The sequence below is a fragment of the Besnoitia besnoiti genome, assembly GCF_002563875.1.
Source record: "Besnoitia besnoiti strain Bb-Ger1 chromosome Unknown contig00007, whole genome shotgun sequence".
Lineage (NCBI taxonomy): Eukaryota > Apicomplexa > Conoidasida > Eucoccidiorida > Sarcocystidae > Besnoitia > Besnoitia besnoiti.
The window spans coordinates 3,408,365-3,428,985 of record NW_021703915.1 but is presented as its reverse complement, the minus strand read 5'-3'; the positions used below and the strand labels follow the sequence as shown (position 1 = coordinate 3,428,985).

The 20,621-nt window shown below is 57.1% G+C and overlaps 3 protein-coding genes and 1 non-coding gene across 4 annotated transcripts; 3 read left to right on the top strand and 1 right to left on the bottom strand.

Moving 5' to 3' along the window:
* The first annotated feature begins 725 nt into the window (after positions 1-725).
* BESB_075650 lies at positions 726-799 on the top strand. Its single transcript has one exon. It is a non-coding gene; the product is annotated as a tRNA-Asn (tRNA).
* A 1,023-nt stretch (positions 800-1,822) lies between these two features.
* BESB_074770 (uncharacterized protein) lies at positions 1,823-5,368 on the bottom strand (the record flags this gene model as incomplete). The annotated part of the gene is made up of 3 exons (XM_029365850.1): positions 1,823-3,514; positions 3,852-4,613; positions 4,961-5,368. 3 exons carry the CDS (start codon positions 5,366-5,368, stop codon positions 1,823-1,825), a joined length of 2,862 nt encoding a protein of 953 aa, XP_029218334.1.
* Positions 5,369-9,462: 4,094 nt separating this feature from the next.
* On the top strand, positions 9,463-10,914 carry BESB_074760 (uncharacterized protein; the record flags this gene model as incomplete). The annotated part of the gene is made up of 1 exon (XM_029365849.1): positions 9,463-10,914. The coding sequence occupies one exon, from the start codon at positions 9,463-9,465 to the stop codon at positions 10,912-10,914; it is 1,452 nt and encodes a 483-aa protein (XP_029218333.1).
* A 2,209-nt stretch (positions 10,915-13,123) lies between these two features.
* On the top strand, positions 13,124-19,362 carry BESB_074750 (uncharacterized protein; the record flags this gene model as incomplete). Its single annotated transcript, XM_029365848.1, has 8 exons — positions 13,124-13,212; positions 13,673-16,502; positions 16,697-17,005; positions 17,261-17,374; positions 17,774-18,026; positions 18,186-18,242; positions 18,806-18,995; positions 19,275-19,362. 8 exons carry the CDS (start codon positions 13,124-13,126, stop codon positions 19,360-19,362), a joined length of 3,930 nt encoding a protein of 1,309 aa, XP_029218332.1.
* Positions 19,363-20,621: the final 1,259 nt, after the last annotated feature.

Below are 20,621 nucleotides of genomic sequence, written 5' to 3'. Positions count from 1 at the left end.
GAAAAGCAACGTGGACACAGGCGCGCGAAGCACAGCAGTACAACAGATTGAGTATACTGGAATGAATGGAAGAGATAGACGGGACTACGTACTGTTCTTCAAACAGACGGCGAGGTCAAGGCAACTTTCGAGGGCCGAGCAATGCAAGAGAGCCACGCCAGTACAACAAGCCCACTGTAGACGAACGTGGCCAGAAAAACATCGAGTGGATCGACCGCGGTACAAAATAGTGTAACACTTAGTGGGTGTCGTCATGAAGGAAAACGTATCGAAAAAGACGCGACAGAACGGTTGTGGAACGGCGATTCCCGCGCGGAACAGTATCTCGATGAGCAACGAGAGAAAGGGGACCGCATGCGATGCCGTCAAGTGAAATCGGGCACTGCCGGGCGCGTGCGAGCGGTTTCCAGACACTGCCGAAATCTTGGCTAGTCTCTGAGATCACGTAGTCGAAACTTATCTTTACGCATCCGTCCTCCTAGTTTCGCCTACTCCGCTATACCATCGCGACCAACGATGCTGAAGGCTTACCCCAAAGTATGCGCTCGGCGTCGGCTCAGTGCTGAGAACAGGTTATCCACCGTTTTCACGTAGCCCGTTTTGACTGAGAGGGCGATTCCCGAGCCAGAGGCACGCGGCTTCTGCGTACAGGGGAGGTGTCAGTTGTGAGGTTGTGTGTGTGTTCCCTCACGAAGCTTGCTGAGTAGAACCGATACGGCGGGACAGGTTCCGTAGCTCAGCCGGTTAGAGCGTGTGGCTGTTAACCACAAGGTCGCTGGTTCGATCCCAGCCGGTACCGTATTTTTTTTGATTCCGAGGTTGCACTACACACATCTACGTGTGCATGGACCTAGACGTCTTTGCGAGCTTGCCCAGGGTCCCGGCCTGCACGATCTAGCATGTCAGCTAGCGTGTCGCTGCCTTTCTCTGTAGAGTCTTCTGCATAGGGGAACAGAGGGCTCACCTTGGCTGGTCCATGATGTGCCAGACCTCCCCAGGAAGTCACGAAATGATAATCATTCCAAGACGGCAGTGCTGGGCCGGTCTGCAAACTTGCTGTGGCATCGAGTCTCCTGGAAAAAGAGGCCTGAACTCGATACTGAGAAGACTTCGTGCCATTTGGTAGTATTCCTTAGCTGCGTTGGAGCAAATGCGTTTGCTCCAGAGCTGCTGGGAAGTTGTGTGCAGACGATGGACCATGGGCAGGTTACGCACTAGTTCCCCGGTGGTTATGGTGAGATCACTACTGTCTGCCGGTTCCCCGACCGACAGCCCCTTCCCACGCGCAACATCCATATTTCCGCCTACAATTTCTGTCGGCCTCGCTATGAAACTCGCGCTTCAGTGTCTCCAGCGGCGGTCATCTGTCATCAAGGGAGCTGGTTTCCCACTCTAGGGAACAACAGCACCTGCCTCTATACGAGTGCGTAGCAACAAATGAGTACTTTCACCAGGCGAACGCATCGCCGCCTCTGTCTCGTATCATTTTTAAGCGCACAGGCGCGGATAAACCGCATCATCAACCACAGTGTTGGTTTCCATGCACGACCGGAAAATGCATTTTCAAAAAGAAGCCTGCAAAACTCGAAGCACATCACAAGAAAATTTGAGCTCCCAATCCCTACTCTTTCAGGCGAATTGACCCTGTCCACTTCCAACGAGGAACAAGCAGATCGTTGACAAAAACAGAAAAAACAAATCACCCACTCCACCTCCCGCTCACACTCCCGATCACCCCCGCACGCGTGCGTCACCTGTTGCCGCCAGGCGTCGTGGGCATCGCAGCAGCAACGAAGTCTCGCATGCCGCCCATGGAGTCTGGCTACTTCCCAGGAGAAAAAACTCCACGCAAATCACTGCTGCTCCCCAGATCCTGTGGCAAGCGATAGGGGGGCGTGGCTTTCGAGGCCGACGCCGTGGAGGAGTCGAGCAGTTCACTGCCTGCGCCGTCGCTGCTGCAGCTGAGACCAAAAAAGGGAGTCTGTTGGCTCTGATGGCCTCTCTCTGCCGGCTCCGAACAGTGACTCGTGAGAATGCGTTCCATCCCTTCGGCGCGCTCCGCTCCCCGCGCCTTCCCTCCGTCTGACGCAGGACTGCAGCTATCTCCCACTGTGCCTCGAGGGGCCGCTGACGCTTTTTTCGACACGCGAACGCCCTGACCTGTCCCTCGATCCGACCCCATCGCTTGGGCCGCAAAAGACGGAAGCCCTGGTGCGTCGGTCACCATACCTCGGTTCTCTTCTGTGCTCCCGGAGGTTTTCGAAAAACTACACGTCCACTCCTCTGCGTGATATGGAGTGTCCACAGGAGAGGACGCCTCGGCGCCGCCTGCGGGCGACCCAGAATCGGGGCCGCGGTCCTGCGCCGCAGGCGTCAGGGGGGATGACCGCTGAAGTATTCTGAATGCATCCGCGCTGCGACGTGGCGCAGCCGCTCCATACCCCGGTAGGATCGGCCCTGAAGAGTCGAGGTCAGACGCGAAAATGGCACTTCCACAGCAAACGGACGAGCTACCTGTATCGCCTGAAACAGGGCCATACGCGCCTACGTGACTAGGCGACCGCGCTCCCAGAGGCGTTCGCACAGAAGGCGCTCCCACGGCAGCAGAGGAGTAGGACACAGGGGCACAGTCGGCTTTCCTGGTGGAACGCCGGAGTACTGCTTGGAGACTGTTGAGTTTTTCCGTGATCCGAAGGACATTCTGTTGCATCTCGACGTCAAGAGGGTCCAGAAGGCCCTGAGTTGGGGCGGACCCCTCCCCCTTCTCTAGTCCCCACTTTTCGGGGGCGGAAGTGGTCGCGAGGAACTCAGTTTCCTCAGACGCAAAAAAGCGCGCTTCTGTCTGGGGGCTGGTGCCATCCTCCTGCGCTTGCCAATGCGACGCTGCTGCTGGCCGTGAGTCCGCGCTGCCTTCGTCACAGGCGTGCTCCCCCTGCCTGCGCCCTTCAGAAGGCGACCCTGCTGGCTGGTCCGCGAGGCACTCCAGTCTCGTGTCGCACGGACTCGCAAGCCTCCTCGACGGCATCTGTACAGAAAGCACTCGTGCGGCCTCTGGCCTCGCCGCTGGCTGTTCTTGAGAGACAGAGGCGCAGGCCTGCCCACGAGCCTCGACAAGCGGCCGCGCGGGCGCAGTAGGCTCGTTCACTGGGACGCCTCCACGTCCAGGCTGCCATGAAGGCGCTGCAGCAGCCTGCGGCTGGAAGGATGCCACCGGGGAAGAGACAGGAGGCGAGGCCCCTGACGGCGCAGTTGGCTTGCCGCCGTCGGCGAAAGTCGCCGTTCTGGAACGGCTGGAACTTGCGGTCGCATGCAAGAAGTCCTCAGAAGTCTGGGGACTCGCCGGAGACGCTGTTGCCGGTGCTTTGGGCGCTGAGTCCGTGATAGAAAAAGCGAGGCGGCTTTCCACGATGGACACGCGCGTCTGCAGAAGCTGAAGCTGAAGGTGCAACTCGTCGATCGACGAGGCCACATGCTCGCTGAAGGCGCCCACCTTGCTACTCAAGTTAGAGACTTGCTGAAAACAAAGTGTAGCGCAAACAACGCAGCTCCGATACCGGCGCATCGATAAGCCCGGCCGAAAGACACCTGGAAGCGCAGTCCGCAACTGCCGCACAGGGTTGAGTTATGTGTGCATATGAGTGTAGAACGACAATCGCACCCGCAGCAGAATGGCGAGCCCTAAACTTGAAATTCCGTGGATGCCTCTTTGAACGAACAGCGAGACTCGATAGGTGTCTCCAGATCCCCGGCAGAAGGGCCTGAGCTTCAGGTCAGTAGGAAAGCGTAGACGATCTTTCACTTGGGAAAATTGACGTGCAGCGGCGTTGTCCGAGCTTCTCAACGTCTCTTACCTCCATCAGAACATGAAGCACCTGGGCACTCATGGCAATTTCGCCGCCCGCTTGCCCTTGCAGGCCGCCCCACCCTCTAAAAGTGGCTTCGCCAGCGAGGCCGACGCATCCGGGAAATGTCTCTGCGCATCCTTTTGTCGCCGCCAGACCGTTCGCTCCTCCTACGCGCGAGGAAACGGCAGAGGTGTCGCTGTTTTGGGGGGCGCTATCTACCTTATCGTCTCTCCGCGGGCCTCCCGGATGCCCACTCGCGCTCCATGGTGAAGGCTGCCATCCGTTCGTCAGCGGAGCTGACATGCTCACGTTGTCTGCATCTTTGAATTGCCTGCTTTCCTTGTGCTTGCCGGAGGCCGCCACAGGCCCGGTTCGCCCTCTTGAGGGGGAACGGAGAAAGTAGTCCGCGGACTTCCCCGGCCTTGGGGCGAGCACTGGCTCATGGATGTCATTGCGTCCCTTTGGCGTCAGGCTGTGCGCCGAGTGGCTGCTTGCAACTGACGCTTGGAGCGAGCCTCTGGTCCCTCGCGCCCCGGGACATTTGTTCTCATCCTCCGAGTCGCCCCTACTGACCAAAGCCCCCGCAGAGAGCGGGGGGCTCTGGCTACTCCGGGGCCGGCGCGGATGATGCTGGGCCGCGTGGTTGTTGTGAATTTGTCGGCAAATGTGGATGAGATCCAGACACAGGTGGATCTTCCGTTCCGCGAATCCCGTTGGTGACAAAAACTGGGACACAGTCAACGCTGGCCTGTAGTTGCACTCGTCCCGCTGCAATTGCAGACACACGATGCACAGAAGGGACAGCTAAACAACAGTCGTGGATATTGCTGCGGGCTTGGAAAAGTGCTACCATCGGCGCAGACGCGTCGGAAACTCAAAGACGATGTCACGGTGCTTCAAAGGAGCGAGGGCCTCCCGTGGCCGGCCCTACGCATCACTGAGCCAGCGGCCTAGATCGCTAGAGCTGCGTTCCTATGAGCTAAGCCCGGCGGAATCTACAGTATTCTCACATGGCTGGAAGGTGATGCGGGCTCTCCGGCACATCCGATTATTCACTCCTTTCTGGAAACGACTGGCCGTGTACGTACAGGGCACGCTCCGAAGAAAACGCTTACCAGGAACTTCCAGAGAGTTTGAACGAAGCGTTGATCAGTCTTGTAAAGAAGATCGTAGCCTCGGTCCTGAAACGCTCGCCAAACGCCTTCGCTCAATTGGAGGCAAAGGAAGTGAAAAATTGCGAGAAATTCCGTGACATCCCCCCGGCTCAAGCATTCGTCACTCAGCCCTGGAGAGTATGTGCCAGATGTCCTCTGAAGGAGGGGATGCTGAAGAGCTGGAGGATACCTCAGACGCCTCAAAGCCGAGCGGAGCTTCTTGATGGTGCCTGGGAGATCTCCCGGAGACGACGGCGGAGGAGGAGAGAGAGAAAGTCCCGCCGACGAAGTCACAGCCACTGAAGAGGCTGAGGGAGAAGGCAGCGCTGAGGCGGAGGAAGGCGAACACACACCTGAAGCAGGCCGCATCTCATAGTCGGCGTTTGATTCGGATGGCTGCCTAGCAAATGGGAATCCGGTCAAATGGGGACGGACGAGACTCTAGCAAGAGAGGAGTCTCGGCTGCCGAGCCTGCAGGCCCCTATGCGATGACGAGGCGGAATGCTGTGCACGGCTGAAAACAAACCTCTCGGAGGATTATGCAAAGACTTTCAGTAGTCGTTGTCCCAAAAAAGAAGAGGGAAGCTCTGCGGACAGAAAATTGAAGCTGCGCGCGCAGGGGCAAGTGAAGATATCCTCGTTCTCACCTCCATCGAAACAGGGAAGGCGAACGGCGCTCTTGCACACAGCACTGACGGCTACGGACCCTCTTTCCGCTGCTGTTCATAGATAGTGGTCTCGTCTTGTCGACAAAGTGTTGACGTTTGCTTCGTGGACGTATCCGGAAGCGAGCCATGCGGAAGTTGTCAAGAAGAAATGCAGAGGCCATTCCACCGTATCTGCATGCACGGCAACGTGGGTAGACAGCGGACGCGCTGACGGCTGACTTGATGAGATGCTCTCTCCCTGAGGCAGATCGCTCCTCCCGAGGATACTTAGAATGCTGTATGCACCAACGTACGATGATTCTTAAGAAGAAAATTCGGAAAAAGTCGTCCCTTCAAAAGGTGGACCCGCCCATTTGTGCTGCGTCGTCTCAGTGTGCAGCAGCAAGAAGCAAGAAACTGACCGACTCAGTATGCACCGATGGCAGAATATTCGGAAAAGTTGGATCATCTAACTACTAGCATGAAATCGGCACTAGCATGCACAGATACAACTGTATTGTAATTAGATTTCGTGTGTGCAGCGTGGAAAAGCAACCTTAAGACAAAGCAAGAGAAGGGTGTTGCTCCCACCGACCCTCTTACCGCTGTAGATGCGCTCCCTAACAAGCGTTATCCTCCATCCCATGTCCTGGAGTCTGCTCAGGCACTCTTGGAAATGGCGTCATTCGGGCAGTCGTACGTCGGACACAGCCACCGACTTTGTCCTGATCTGAGGAACTTATAGCGGATGTGATGGCAGCGGCATTACGCTTGCTGTAAGCTACTGAGAGGCACCGAGGATATGTGGATATCTGCTCCTTATCACCACGGGATTCGGATTACTGCTCTGCGGACTGCCGCGTAAGGCGCTCACCCTGCAGAAACCTGTTTCATTCTTGAAATGCCGCGCTCATTGAATCAGTGTGTGCGTTTGCACGCCTATCGTCGAGACCAATTTCACGAAGATTGCCTTGCGTTTTGCCGTCCACCGGCAATCCGGACTCCCACTAGTTGTTGTAGGGACGTAGCTCCTCAGCCATACTTTGGCTATTGGATCTGCCGCGAATTTACAGCCCCACGATATGAATAACTGTGCTATCAAGCTTGTTCGGTGTTGCTTAATGCGAGAATTCAATGATGTTCCGCCAGGGGCCTGGGAAGTACTCTACATCACAGAACCGGCAGCCCACCAGCAATTCGTAGTGCCAGAGCAGTAGAAAGCTGAATGGTTCACACTGCAGATCAGACTTCTTCCGCGAAGCAAGACGTGAGACTCAGTAATGATCCCTCAGTACACCGGTAGTTGGGACACGCTGGAAAAGACCGACCATTTCATGTTTTGAGTATATTCCGTCCTGCCTTGTCCATGCATAACTGTACGTCATAATTTTGGATGGCTGAAGACTACACTTGGCCATGATGTTGAGTGATTATTTGGAAAGATCGACAGGGAAGCTCAAAGGGGCAACAACTCCCCGGCTATCCGTGTTGTACATTGGCAAGCCTTTCCTCTACATAATATCTCCGGTAATCTCGAACTTGCAAAAAGAAAAAATATTACTGCAGGGTTTCGGATATGATTAGCGGGTGCAGAGCGCTGGCAGTACGTCACTCTCGTGTGTGGAGTAGTCGATAATGAGGCCTGACAGACAAAAGGCAGACGTGCCACAGTCTTGGCTTCGTGAAACTGTCAACCTGCACTTGATAGCAATGGCTTGCCGGGATTTACAGTTTCGAAATACCTCTTGCCCGTACACAGGTGTAAATTGTGGGTGCCGTATGCTCGAAATTTCATCCAACGTGAGCTGGCCATGAAGAAGCGACTGTCAGAGTCCGCGCTTGCTGCATGCACCTGATTTTTTGATAACATTGAAAACAACCAACCGGAAGAGCAGGCCAAGTGTGAGTGCCAGCCGTGCCGTGTGGCGCACTGGAGCAGCTGCACCTGTAAAGATAGGGGCTTCGCAGCTCACATCTAGGGCAAATGTTAGCGTACATTCGAAGGAACCTGAGGACGCGTTTTCATTTGGGAGAGGGGTTCCGAGAACGCTCCGCGGTGTCCAGAGCATCACCCTGACGCTATCCACCGCAGGATTGATCCACTCAGCGGGCGGAAAGACTACGAGCAACCACCTCTAAACCAACAATGCAAAAACGCTTCATGCCACCATCGTCCAGAAATGCAGCGCCGTCAGAGCGGGTGAAGAGGGAGTCCTGGCTTCGTCCACGGGGATAGGGGACTTGCCGGAAGCCGGTTTTGAGAGTACCGTACTACCAGATGCTATCCTTCCAGAATACACACTGAAACCTCACGAGAAGGACCTGGGGACAGTATCTGTCGGACGAACCTTGAAGAACTACAGAGCATAGTACATGGTACAGGGGGAAGGATTACAATACTGTGAACGCGTTCTGATGGTGGCCTCCTCCACTGCAGTTTCTGCAGCGCGCGTTGTGTGGCGTGTCGGCATAATAAACTAGGGCCGGCTGTGCAGTTCTGTGCATTTCTATAGTGCATACTGAGACGTTTTCGCGATTGCCTGCCACGACTGTATAGTAGAGGCTCGACACCACCAATCTGGAACTTGTTCCAATTCACCAAAAAGCTGATCTTCTGCAGATACGGCGACAGGAGGTGCTTTCACTAATGCTGCTTTCTACCAGGACATCGATCGAGTCTGCCACAGCTCAACATTTGGCGAAGACGTAGCACGCTCTCTTTCCTTTTGAAATTGCGGAGATCGCTTGACTAGGACACCAATCCTCGAGGCTCAATCCTGCCGCACACCAAAGTCTCAGCCACAGAGACTCCGCGACAAGGCACGTCCCATCCGCTTCCCTTCAACGTGTGGGCTCTCGCGAATGAGCAAGACGGAACCAAAGGGGGGCGCTCCATGTGACCACGTCGATAAGCAGATCTGCCTTAACAGAGTCGGGAGAAATGCTGAGACCTGTACCTGCTTGTCCGAGTGGAGTGCCTGTCAGCGTAGGCCTTGTTCAGTTGCACTGCATCCCTGACGTGAGAAGCACAAGACGCTTTGCTAACATCCAAGACACTGTAATGAGCAGAAACGAGACGCGGCACGACAAGGCTCTCGCCCAGTGCGAACCCAGGTCAAGCATGTCACACGGCAACCGCATGGTTAGCTGTAGCGCACTGCCCGTCCCACTAGCAATTCGCTTGTCTCGCAGCCGTAGCCAGCTGCTACATGGGAGAAGAATTTACTTGTCTACATCTGAAGTACTCGAAGTACTTTGCGTAGATTGAGGTTTTTGCTTTTTGCACTCTGCCGGAACACTATACAGCGCGGTGTTGCCTCCATGAAGACACGGCTGCCTCTGGCTCGCGCGCCGCGTCTGCCATGTGTCTTGCTCGGGTTCCTTCTGCTCCATGGCTAGTGCTGCCAAGAAGGAGGCGAAGAACTCGTGGAGCCTCTACCACCACACTTCCATTTGATGCAGGATACTGCTACTATCTGTGGTGACTAACTTACTGCAGTGCCAGGTGTCGTATTCTTCGTGCCTGTCGTCGCTTCAAGCCTACACTGAGGCACGAGCGCGTCTTATCGCTCGACTTGGAGGTTGCAAGTGAGATGTTTTTCAGTGCAGGTGCCCCTTACTGCGCTTTTTCATGGACAGTAAAGCCATCCCAACCATCAAGGTCCTTCCTTCTTCGGCACTCGTCGTCCTCTAGGATCGTGTCACCCGGGCAAATAGCCCCGGCGTCGTGGCGTTTCAGGCGCTTGTCGCTGCATGCTGAAGCAAACGGCGTCTCCGAATTCTTGGTCTTCGCTGTCAACTTTGTTGCTTGAAAACATGAGTTCGGACGAAGCGCACTGCCCGCCGCCGAGTCGTCATCATCGACGGCACCGCGAGCGCAAGTCCGACGGGGAGTCGGATGACAAAAGCAAGGTCAGCGGATCCAGTTCTCAGGGTCGCCCATCCTTGTTAGATTACCGGGGGCTTTCCGCGCCTACTGCCTGCGATGGATTTTCTCGTCCTTCTACATCTTTCTTGGTCGCGGCACCTGATGGAGGGCAGCTGCAGCAGATAGTTCCGGGTGGCGTGGCTGCTCCCTTCTTCTCTGTGGGCGGGAGCTTGCATGGCTTTCCCCAGCCGCAAAACGTCGCGGTCGTCCCGCAGATGTCGCCTGCGGGAGTCAATATGACTGTTCAGCAGCAGTGTTCTCCGTCTCCACCTATTTTCTTTGCCGGCCTTGGGCATTCGCAGATGCTTATTCAGCAGCCGCCTCCCCCTCAGCACATGCTAGTACAGGCTCCTGGGCAGTCCCAAGTCACGGTGGAGCCAGCGGGTCCCCAACAAATCTCTGTCCAGCTGTGCGGATCCCAGCAAGTAGGCCTTCAAGCCGCAGGCGCCTCTCAGCCGCAGGCCGAAGCGCAGCAGACAGGGACGCGATTGGTCCCAGGAGACTCTTCCCAGGTGACTGCACAACCATCAAGCAACTCTCAGCCTCAACTCATCCTTCAGCCGCACATTCCACAAGCCCCTGCTCAGGTTCACTCCCAGACTCTGGCACTTTCGCAACCTGGCCAGTGCATCCCGACCCCTGCGCAAGCTTGCGCCTTGTGCCCTCAGTGCGGGGTCGCCACACAAGTGGTTTCTCCGCCAGTGGGGTCGTATTATCAGCCCGCCGGAAACGACTCGCAGGTTTATATCCTGCAGGGCCCCGCTGCGGGGGCAAGTTCGGTCAGCGCGTCAGGCACGCTCTACAGCGCCACTGCTAACCCTGAAGGCACAGCCGCCTATTCTCCGCTAGGCGCGATGCTGATCCAGCAGCCACCCCACCTGCCGCAGTGTGTTTCAACTGCGGTGCCTGGACAGTCCGTGTCGAACTGCTACCCTGTTGGTCGGACGGCTACAGCCACTGTCAACGTGGTAGGGCCCCCCACAACGTCTGTGCAAACAGGCGCACCAGGGATGATGATCCCCTCTGCCGGAGGAATGCTGGTGCCGGCAGCCGAAGGCGTTGCGATGCCTACTGTGCTACCTCAAGGAGCTGTTCTTACTGCTGCAGGCCAGGGACCTGTCGTGACAGCCGGAGGCGTCGTATGCCAGCCACTGATGGTGTACGCTGGGGCCACAACCCCAGCGGGACTGCCTGCGACGCTGCATGTCATGCCGTCATCGCTTGCCGCCCTGCACGCTGGACATGTCTTCAGTCGACCAGGCAGGAAGGGAGCGGGGGGCGAGGACAGCAAAGAGCAGAGAAAGATAAGCTTTCCTTGGTGTGGAGCGTCTGAGTCGTGATAGATGAACAGCAACCAACGGTTGCGAGCAGAACCCGCTGAGGCGGACTGAGAAAGAAAAGGTGTGGAAGGACTAGAGAACAGTCGACAACTCGCTGCCAAACCAGGACACTGACGAGATTGCGAAACTGCTTTGACTGACGCAGTGGCCCCCGGAATCGATTAGCACCCTTTTCTGGGGATTCTGTGGCTCGGAAAGCTACGTGGCGGTGGAACGAAATCTCAGGGATCGGGCAACTTGAGGGGACTGGTCGGCTCGCGTTCCTTTTCAGACATCTGATGAACGAACAGGGATGCCTCCGTGCGCCTAGTCTGCGAGAGTGACCGTTAGCTCACTGCAGCGAAGGACGCAAACTGCAGGCTATCGACTTGCAACACTCGCGCGCCGCTGCTGGGAGCTCCTGCTCTTACAACTTGCTGCTTCTTCCCGTGCTCTGGAGATGTGATGCTATCTCTGCGCGTGTTTCTGTGCCTCTGAAGTATGAAATTCAGAGGTCTCAGTGGGTGACCTCATTTGATGCAAATCTCCGGTTCCCTGTAGCGCGCCTTCGCCGTTTAAATGCGGACGACGCACCTTTGGGCATATTCTACAATGGACATGAGAAGAAGCCCGGAAGAGGTCGCATATGCTAGACGGCGTTCGAGTTAAGAACGCCATAAAGCATTCTGGCATGTGGGCATGCAAACGCACCGGATTTCACTAGGGATGCCTCCCGGCTTGTATCGCTCGGTGTGCACAGCTCTGTGCTGTTCAGCGGGTGACACTTTTTGACGCGCGATTGACGACGCCGTGGTCCTTTTTGTGGATGTAACTTGTTAACTGCTTTTTTCTTTGTGTCCGCACTCACCCTCGTACGCCGACTAAGCAGGGGATTTGCTAACCGTTTGTTGAAAAACAGAAGAAAAGCCTTCTATCCTCGCGATATGCTAGTGACGGATAACTTTGCTCCTTGCACTCAGCGGAATGCGAAGTGGCGTAGTGAATGCTGATGCGAAACCGGTGTGTTTGAGGTAGGCCGCATAATTCTCACAAGACTTCTGGCGTAGTGCAGACGGCGTTCCCATGCTTCTTCAACTTCAGATATATACTATGCTAGGGACAACATTTTCTTTTCTTGCGGCTTGGTGTACGCGTTGCCCCCGTATGCTCGTGGCTTCTGAGCATCGAATAAATAGGCTTTGACTTGGTCGCGACACAGACTTGCAGGAACGATTCTCGAGCTGGACAGAAAGAACTAGTTCTTTCTCCTGGCGTGCCTAGTCCGCTCTGTGGAGGCGCTGGATCACAGTGCGCCTTGACTGCACTGTTTTTTCCGATATACACACATATGCACATCTCCGCCGCAACTGCGCGGTTGCAGTGCTCATCACAGTGCACCGCCTCAGCGACTCGTGGTGCCGCGCTCCCCAGCACTACTCTACAACTATGCCGCACTCCGCAGCTTCTCGGCTGTTTCCGTGCAGCAGTCAGGACCAGCGCTTCTGAGGAAGAATGCAAACAAGCGGCCCGTCGCATGTGGATTCACGCGAACCGCACGTTCACGATACGTGTCCGCGGCCGTTGGTTGTGCGGCAGCGCCCCTACATTCAGTACTCTGCCTCCGCTTCTTCAGAGGGAGCAGGACCGACACAGGACCAAAGCAAATGCCGGACGGTTTTGGGATTTTGTGCCGGAACTCCTTCCCGGGGGCGCAAGACACGCAAGGCGTCATGCTGTCTCCTGTCTCCGCTCGCGCATGCACGCCCCGCTTTTTCCCGTTACAGAGAGTCGTGGCAGAAGCGCAAACGCCAAAGCCTGCGACTCAGGCTAACTAGCCAGAAAACTGCCGCTAGTAATTGACCACGACTTGAGATTTTGGACGTTCTGACTGCCCTTCGCCGCTCTTTGTGTGCGCACGACCTATCTTCCAGCCACTCCACTCCACCGCCGCCCAACAGCCGCACACCGCCGAGGCTGCGCATGCGGCGAGCCGGAGTGGCGTCGCATCCACCGCTTTCTTCTTGAATTTTGTTTTTCGCGGTCCCCTTTCTGAGTTGCCGTGACTTAGAATCCTGCTGTAAATGGCCTCGTGTCCTCGCCTTAACAACACGGAAGTCTAAACATTCGTGCGAACGAGGTACGCCAGTCTTCCCTACGCGGCTCTGTAGCTGCGTTCGTCTTCGTTCTCCACAGAACTCGGCAGAACTTCTAGAATCGGGACCAAGACCACATGAACGAGGCTTGCTTCGATGCGAACCTCAAGGCCTCTTCGTCTGGTCGCTCCGGCAGCAGGGGGCTGCCCGCCAGGGGCCCCTGCGTGTAAGTTACCTCATGCGTCTGTACGGGTATCTGCCACAGCCAGCTCGCAAGGGAGGGCTACTCGCGGCCTTCCTGGCTGCCGACACTCGAGGGGGACAAGCATGCGGCTCCCCTGTCCGTGTCAGCCCTCTTCCACAGCGCCTCGCCTCGAGGGCCACACGATCCTACCAGGTGCGCTACGGCCTTGTAGTCCCCCCCCCTTCCTCTCTCTTCCCGCTGCGTCTCGCGGTCCCCTGTGCTTCTCTTTTTTTTCCTCCTCGCCGTCCACGGTCGGCTCCGCCTGCCACCTTCCAGTCTCCCGTCGCGGCCTTCCTGCATATTTATCTTTCTCGCGGCACCCGAAGCAGCATCGGAGGCAACACCCTCAGTCGGTCCCTTCGCTCAGCAGTTGCGCTGCTGGAGAGCTCACGACGTTTTCACGCCTTTTCTGTAGCACAAGCAATCAGGGCTCTTCCTCCAGCCATGGGCCTGGCGTCTCGGAGCGTGGCTCGGCAGAGCCTCTCGGGTCTTTGACGGGAGGGCGTGGTGGACTCCAGGAGAACTGCGCTGCCTTTTCCCGTGCTCCACAGCAGGTGTCCACGCTCGCCAACACACAGGAGGAGGACGCCGCATCCGTGGAGACGAGGGAGGTATACGCTGGCATTTTGGAACGCTATCGGGCGCTTCTGTACTCGCTCACACCCGTGAGCGAGAAGGCGCAAGGGACCGGCCGTCTGCGCCACCACATCGACGCGGAAGAAGGCGGCGCAGATGCAGGGTTGGATCCTGCAGGGATGCGCTGCAGCGCATGGAGAGACGAACTGAACAAACGAAATATGATTGAGTTCGTTGTGGCTAGCGAAGAAGGCCTTCGTCTCTGCAGCACGAAAAGGTTCGTCGACATTGCAGCACTGGTTGTCCTTCGACTCCACCTGCCGCCGTCTCTCCTGTCCCAGTTTGTCCACACGCTCGTCCAGGTCTCTCGCGACTGCGCCGCCCTCCAGCCGCTCTTCGCCGCCTGTGAAAAACTCGCTCCTGCCCCAGACGATGGGTCAGCCGCAGGGCGGGGCCCTGCCTCTTCTCTCGGCTTGCCTCCCGCTCTTTCAGCGGGCGAGGAACTCACCCTCGCAGGGCGACATGTAGGCGCTGTCTGGGGTCTTCCGCGTTTGATGAACCTCTTCCTGACGCTCTGCGCTCTGGAGCGACGTGGTGTTGCTCGGGAAATCGAGGGCGCCGCGAGCTTGCGAGAGATGGTCACCTTGGGGTTGCTGGCAATCGTGAAAGACGGAGGGAGTGAAGTGTCCTCGATGTCGCTTGCTCAGGTCCTGCAAGGCATTTCGGCGACATCGACAGCTGCGCAGGATGGCGGCACCGGCAAGCAGCTTGCCGGTGCTCTCCAGCGAGCTCTCGGTTGGCGCTTGGAACAGGAGTTCTGTCTTTCGCAGGGGGCTGAGGAGACTGCCGCCCCAGACGCAGAAAATCTTGCTTCCCGGGTGGACTTCCTCTGCGAGACCTTGCACGCAGTGAACTCATGCGACCCTGTGGACCGCTCTCTTCTGGCTGCGCTAGCGCAGAGCGTCGCGGTCTTAACTAGGGACGTGGCAGCCGAGCAAGCGCGTCTGCAGCTTCGTCTCTCGGAGGACCCCCACCGCGGTGGCGAACCTTTGACGTCCCGGCTGCAAAGTGACGCGGCTCTCATGGCTAGCCTCGCCCGCTGCGTCATGGCGTCAAAACGTGCCTCTTGTAGTCTTTCAGCCGACTTGAATGCGGATGCGGCGACGACGCAGAGGCAAACGGCCGTGCAGGGACCCCATGCAGAGGATGGAGCAGAAATTCGAAGCCTCTCGGAGATGCACGAGTATCTTGTGCACGCATTTGCGGTTCTTCACACACAGCTGCTGAAGTCGGCACGGCAAGCGGTTACAGCAGACGCGCAGCTGCTGCGCGAGGGCTTTTCTGAGAATCTTGTCCGCGCCCTTCAGTGTTCGCTTCGGGCCGTGGTGTATCTACAACAGAGCACGCGTGACCAAACAGCTACGGTGAATCTCCATTCCGGTGCGAAGCACACTCTTGAGAGCCTCGACGCTTTGGTTTTCCCGGCAGTGGACTTCCTCGAGTGTCTGTTCTCTCCCGTAACTAGACACGTCGCGAATCCCTCGTCCTGGCGCTCAGAAACGACATCCAAAACCGACAAAGATCTTTTCGCTGCGGCGGCCAAGGGGTGCGTGCCTTACCCGCGAGCTCCACCCAACTCTCCCTTCACAATTCTGGCGACCACAGCTCGCCAGTCCTCTCCTGTCTCTGCGTGCACCCCCCTATCGGAAGTAGACAGGGAGCCACGACAGTCTGAGACGCCCTCGTCTGCCGACGATCGGCAAGAGCGGGCACGTCTGCGTCTGCTTGACGAACTGTTGGGAGAGGGAGGCGTGCTTCAATTGGCGTCCATCTTGCTACTCCAGTCGAAAAAAGGACGCACGAAGCTCGACGAGTTAGTTCGCCCGCTCCTGCCGCAGCTGCCGAAGCCGCAATTGCTTCAGCTACTGAAGATTCTGTCACAGGTTGGCCTGTTGCCTGTACTTGCGGAGGCGGTGCCCGCTGCCTCTTCCGGCGCTCCAGCTGCATCTCCCTTTAGCGGACCCCCGGATCATTCGCCGCCGGAGAACTCCGCAGGCTCTTTCCTCGCAGGGCAGTTGGCAGCGCGGCTGGCGGGAGATGGCGAGACTGACACACGGCCGCAAGACATCCAGGCGAGACCGGGATCAGGCCACTGTGAGGAACCCGCTGGCTTAGACGCGGCGGCGGCGGACGCGAAGATAAAGGCAGAAAGTGTAGCTCAAAGGGATAGGCTCGGTGGTGCCCTCGCTCACGAGGGCGCGACGACATACGACGAACACGAATCTGACGAGGGCACCGTGGACACGCCGTCAGACGTGTGGTCTGAGCCGTCACCTGTTGCCGTTTTTGACGCAATAGTTAATGAACTCGAGAGACAGCGGCGAAGCAGCAGCGCAGCAAGCGGCAGGGGGTTACGTACGGGGGGCCAGACAGCAGAGCAGGAGGGTCTGGATGTTGAAGACGTCATTCTTCTCTCTACGTGCTTCGGAACGGAGGAGGTTGCGAAGCAGGTGCACCAACCTTCGTCTCTCCGTTTCTTCTCTGATAGTTTGCCGCATCTAGCTGCAGAGAGGCTGCAAGCGCTTGAGCAGGCACCGCCTAAAAACGAAGAGGGAAGCGGCCGAGCGACAGAAAGCAAAGCTCCTCACGACCGCGCCGCACTGTTGATCTCTCGAGTCACACAAGCTGTGGAGGCGGTAGGCGTTACACCGAAACGAGTTCTCACTTGGTCTCGTCCGTTTCTTCGCCCCAAGTACACGGTTTGTTATTTCCGTCGGCTTCAGGGCTCGGCAGGCCTCCGCTACTTGACACGCACCAAGGAGCGCTTCGTCGTTTCCCCGTTTTTTAGAGATATCCGCCCACGTTCACTCTTTGTTTTTGCTGTCTCCAGGTTCACCGACATAGTCCTTGCGCGCAGCACTCAGCCGCCTCGTTTGCCACCGATACGGAGCCAGCAGAGAGCGCCTCCCCTTCTGTGCCTTGCCCATCGACTCAGGGGCTAGCGTCGTTAGAGATGTCTCTCCTCTTTGAAGCCGCAGCAAAGACCTTCACCGTCTCGTCTCTTCGCGGCCTATCACCGTTGTCCCTTAACCTCCTCCTCGCGGCCTCGTCTCGGGCGGCGTTCAGCCACACGCAGCTGCTGCGACGTCCAGAGCTCGGAGCGACTCCTGAAAAGGAGGATGCTTGGGGTGAAACCGCGGTGAGATTCAAGCCAATACCCACAGCAGCTGAATACTCGTCCTTGCGCGGAAGCGCCTGGCGCCTTGTCTCAGTTGTGGCCCTGTGTCTTGTCTGCTGCTGAATAAACGCAGCCCGACGTGGATCCCGTGCCGGCCAGAGGAACCACCATCGCGTGCAGGGTCGCCACACACAGTACGCAGCCGGGGAGCGGCGTCAGCTCCACCGAAAGCTGACAATGCACCGATTGCGCTATCTCTGTCTGGCGCCACTGCAGGACCATGCGGAGGACGCTTTGAGAATGTGGAAAGCACATGCACAGCTTCACAACGCCGTGGCGACGTCGCTCATCATTGAGCGGCAGCCCGATCACGTGCCAGAAGCTGGCCAGGTGAGCCGCGCTGCACTCTTCACCCGGGTGTGGGCGGCAGATGGAATGTCGTGTTTCGCCATCCGTGGTGGGTCTCGACTCCGCAGTTGCCGGCTAGAAAACGGAGGGGCAGACCAACCGCGCCGGCTGCCAAATCATCACACATGCTGGGCGTCGACGGTGGAAACTCTTGTTTGGAGGGAAGGGGAGGCGCCGCGTGGAGTGGCGAACTTGAAAATGCTTCTGCTCTTGCGTGATGGCCCTCCGAGCAGACACTCTTGCGGTTCACACTCATCTCTGTCCTCAACATGAGGCGAAGTAGGAAACTGACGGCGCCGGTATTCTGACTCACGAATAGGCCATGAGATGTATCTAGCGCGTTGTATGATCGGCCAAACGTGTGACGGTGCTTTCCTGCAGACCCGTTTGTTCCTGCTGTCGTATCTCGGTCTGCTCGAGCTTCGGAAGCAACTTATGTCTGCTCAAACGGGCTCCTCTGGACCGGCGGGCACCCCTCCTCCAGAGGCGCGGCTGTGCGCCCCAATTTGGGCGCAAGATCCGCACGCAGAGGACCTCTGGCTGGACGCACAGGAGACCTTTGGGAAGAGTTTGCGGCAAGTTGTTGCCTCGCTGGGGAGCCAGGCTCGCAGCGTGAACGCACCGTCAGACGAAGGTGAGACGCGGGCAGATGTCGGACAAGGGAAGCATTACATGGAAAACAAAGGACGTCCGTCGAGCTAGTCTGCCAGTCTGCTGGGTTCATCTAGGTAGTCAAGAGTTCGCGTGAAGCACCTTTCCTGGCTGTGTGTGTGAGCGGATTCTTCTTTGACAGACATTGCAGAGACGCTTCACGTTATCAAGCTAATCTCTGATCTCTCGCCCGCAGCAGGTAAAGTGCCCGGCGCGCGCCCCTTTCACGACGTTCCATTGCCGCGTGACGAATAAGGGGGGCGTAGATAGTATGGCCATATTGTTCTTCTTGATGGCTAGGTACGCACTGGCATAGACAGCAATTGCGAGATGTTCTGCTCCTTTGTTCGATAGCTCTCCCGTTCAACGGTGTCTTGGCTTCAGTTGACGTGCTCTACGACGGATCTTTAGCCCTTTTTACTGGATGCGCTTGTTGCGATCTGCAGTTTTCCTTTGGTCTAGCGTTGGTTCTACCTTGTATCCTGCACGTTGACAAAATTTCGTTTATCCGGCTTTCCTCGCTTGCCAACGCACTGCCATTGTGGCTTTGGTGCGTTCGTTCGTTCCTGCCTGCTCTCTCTGTATAACTCCACGACCACGTCCGCCCCAGGCGCAAGACTCACCGCTGCAAGAACACCGCCAGCCTCTGTGCGTGAGCTCGTGAGGGCTGAGCTCCCCGCGCCTGCATTTCGTGTACTGATTTCGCGCGTTGTATTTCGGGGGAGCTCGCGCAGATCGTCCTTTTCTGTGCGTCTCGTTCAGCGGCGCTTCTTGAGTCCATGGGACTGCCACTTGGACAGCGCGCGGGGGCAGGCGAGAGCCGCGGCTCCACAGCAGCCAGCACCGGTTTTCTTAGCTCTGGCGCGGCTTTGCAGCAGCGGCGGGAACGCATGAAGGCGTTCTTTGAGTTCTCCGGGACTCCCGATAGACAGGCTGCAAACGGCACGTCGAGGTGTGTCAGAAGGCTATCATGAGCCATGGAGGATAAGCAGGGGGCAAACTGCAGAGAAGAATAGGGTTTAGGGCTTACGTGCGAAGCAGCTGGACGCGGTAGCTAGAGCTAGGTACAGAGGACCACAAAGCAGTGCCCAGCCGAGAGATGGAGAGTTTCACGTCCGAAAGATTGCTTCCCGTTCAGCGGGGGTTGCATGCGGTTCGACTACCTTCAGAAGCAGGAGACCAGAGTTTCAATTCTATATGGATGCTTTGTGACCGCGCGTGGTTTCTTCAGGATCTCCTCAGATATCAACTCTGACTCAGCCAGGGACGCCTCACCTGTCAAGCCACGAGGCTTTTTCTCGCGCGTGTTTGGGCGCTGATGCAGGCGCAACTCTTCCCCGAGCGAGCAACGGCGGCCGAAACAGGACGCACTGTAAGTCGAGGCAGATGCGTCAAAAACTCGGGGTTGCCCTGGCGTCCATCAAGCGTACACGTCTGGAGGATGCCTTTCTCCCAGGGTTCCGTCTACATCAATCGTTTGCCACAGTGCATGTTTCGCGACCGGCTGTGCGTCTTGTGGAAAGGTCTACCTACTGGCAGTGCTGGACAGCCAACTCGGTGAAGGATCAACAGTGGGAGAGGACGTGGTAGAGGCGCAACGTGGGGGAAGGGGCGCACGTTTTCTTTGACGGGCCGTTTTCACATTGTTTCTTGGTGAATCGTATGGCAGCCTGCGTTAAGGCGTCACCTTTGGCCCCCTATTCTTGTCGGCAGCGCGTTTGAAATAAGACCACCAATGCCGAGTATGCTCGGGCGACCGGCTATGGCGGCAGATACACGTCGAAGTGAGGATCCGGTCAACCAGAATGCCTTTATATGCGCCGTGGGGCCAAACGTTTCCGCTGCATGTGGTCGTTGCGCGACTGCCTCATGGTCTCTTCGGTACCGGTGTCAGAATGATTTTCGCGACACGTCGTAACCCGCAAAATAAAACTCTTGTAGCTACGCCAGGAACAGTGATATTTATATCCGCAACACAACCCGTTCCAGGGGCCATGAATGGCTCTGTTCGCACTTCTCCGGGGTTGTCGCTAGGTTCATGTCCACAGAGGCTGCACATCACGAAGTCTCGTCGGGGCATCTGAAGCTCAACTATTGCGTTTTCCCCGCGTCCACGCGAGTCGCGGCTCCCTCGCAACGCGAGTAGCATACACAACAAAGGCTGTTGTGCGTGCATATCAGGCCACCGGCGTACATGTCAAAGGCAGCCTTGGGACCCGTATATCAGCTATGCAGGGAGTGACCCTGTGCATTCACAAAGCTGCCGTGCCTCCGACCGCCTCCGCAAGTGCTGGTTGCAACACTTTTAAGGTGCTTCCTAGCAGACGGTCGGCGTCACTACGTGACGATGTCCTCTACGTGGATGATAACCAAGTTCCAGCGAACAAATGGGGAACCTGATCATCGTTCCAGTGGATGGGCGTGGCCAGGAGGGTATACAAGCTGCTTCAGACAGCACAGAAGGACCCGTTTTCTGACATCTGAATAGCACTAACTACGCTTGCTCCCCTCGCGAAACATGCCCTAAACCCAGAACAATTGATACATGTGTAAAGTTGAATAGTACGGTGAAGATGTT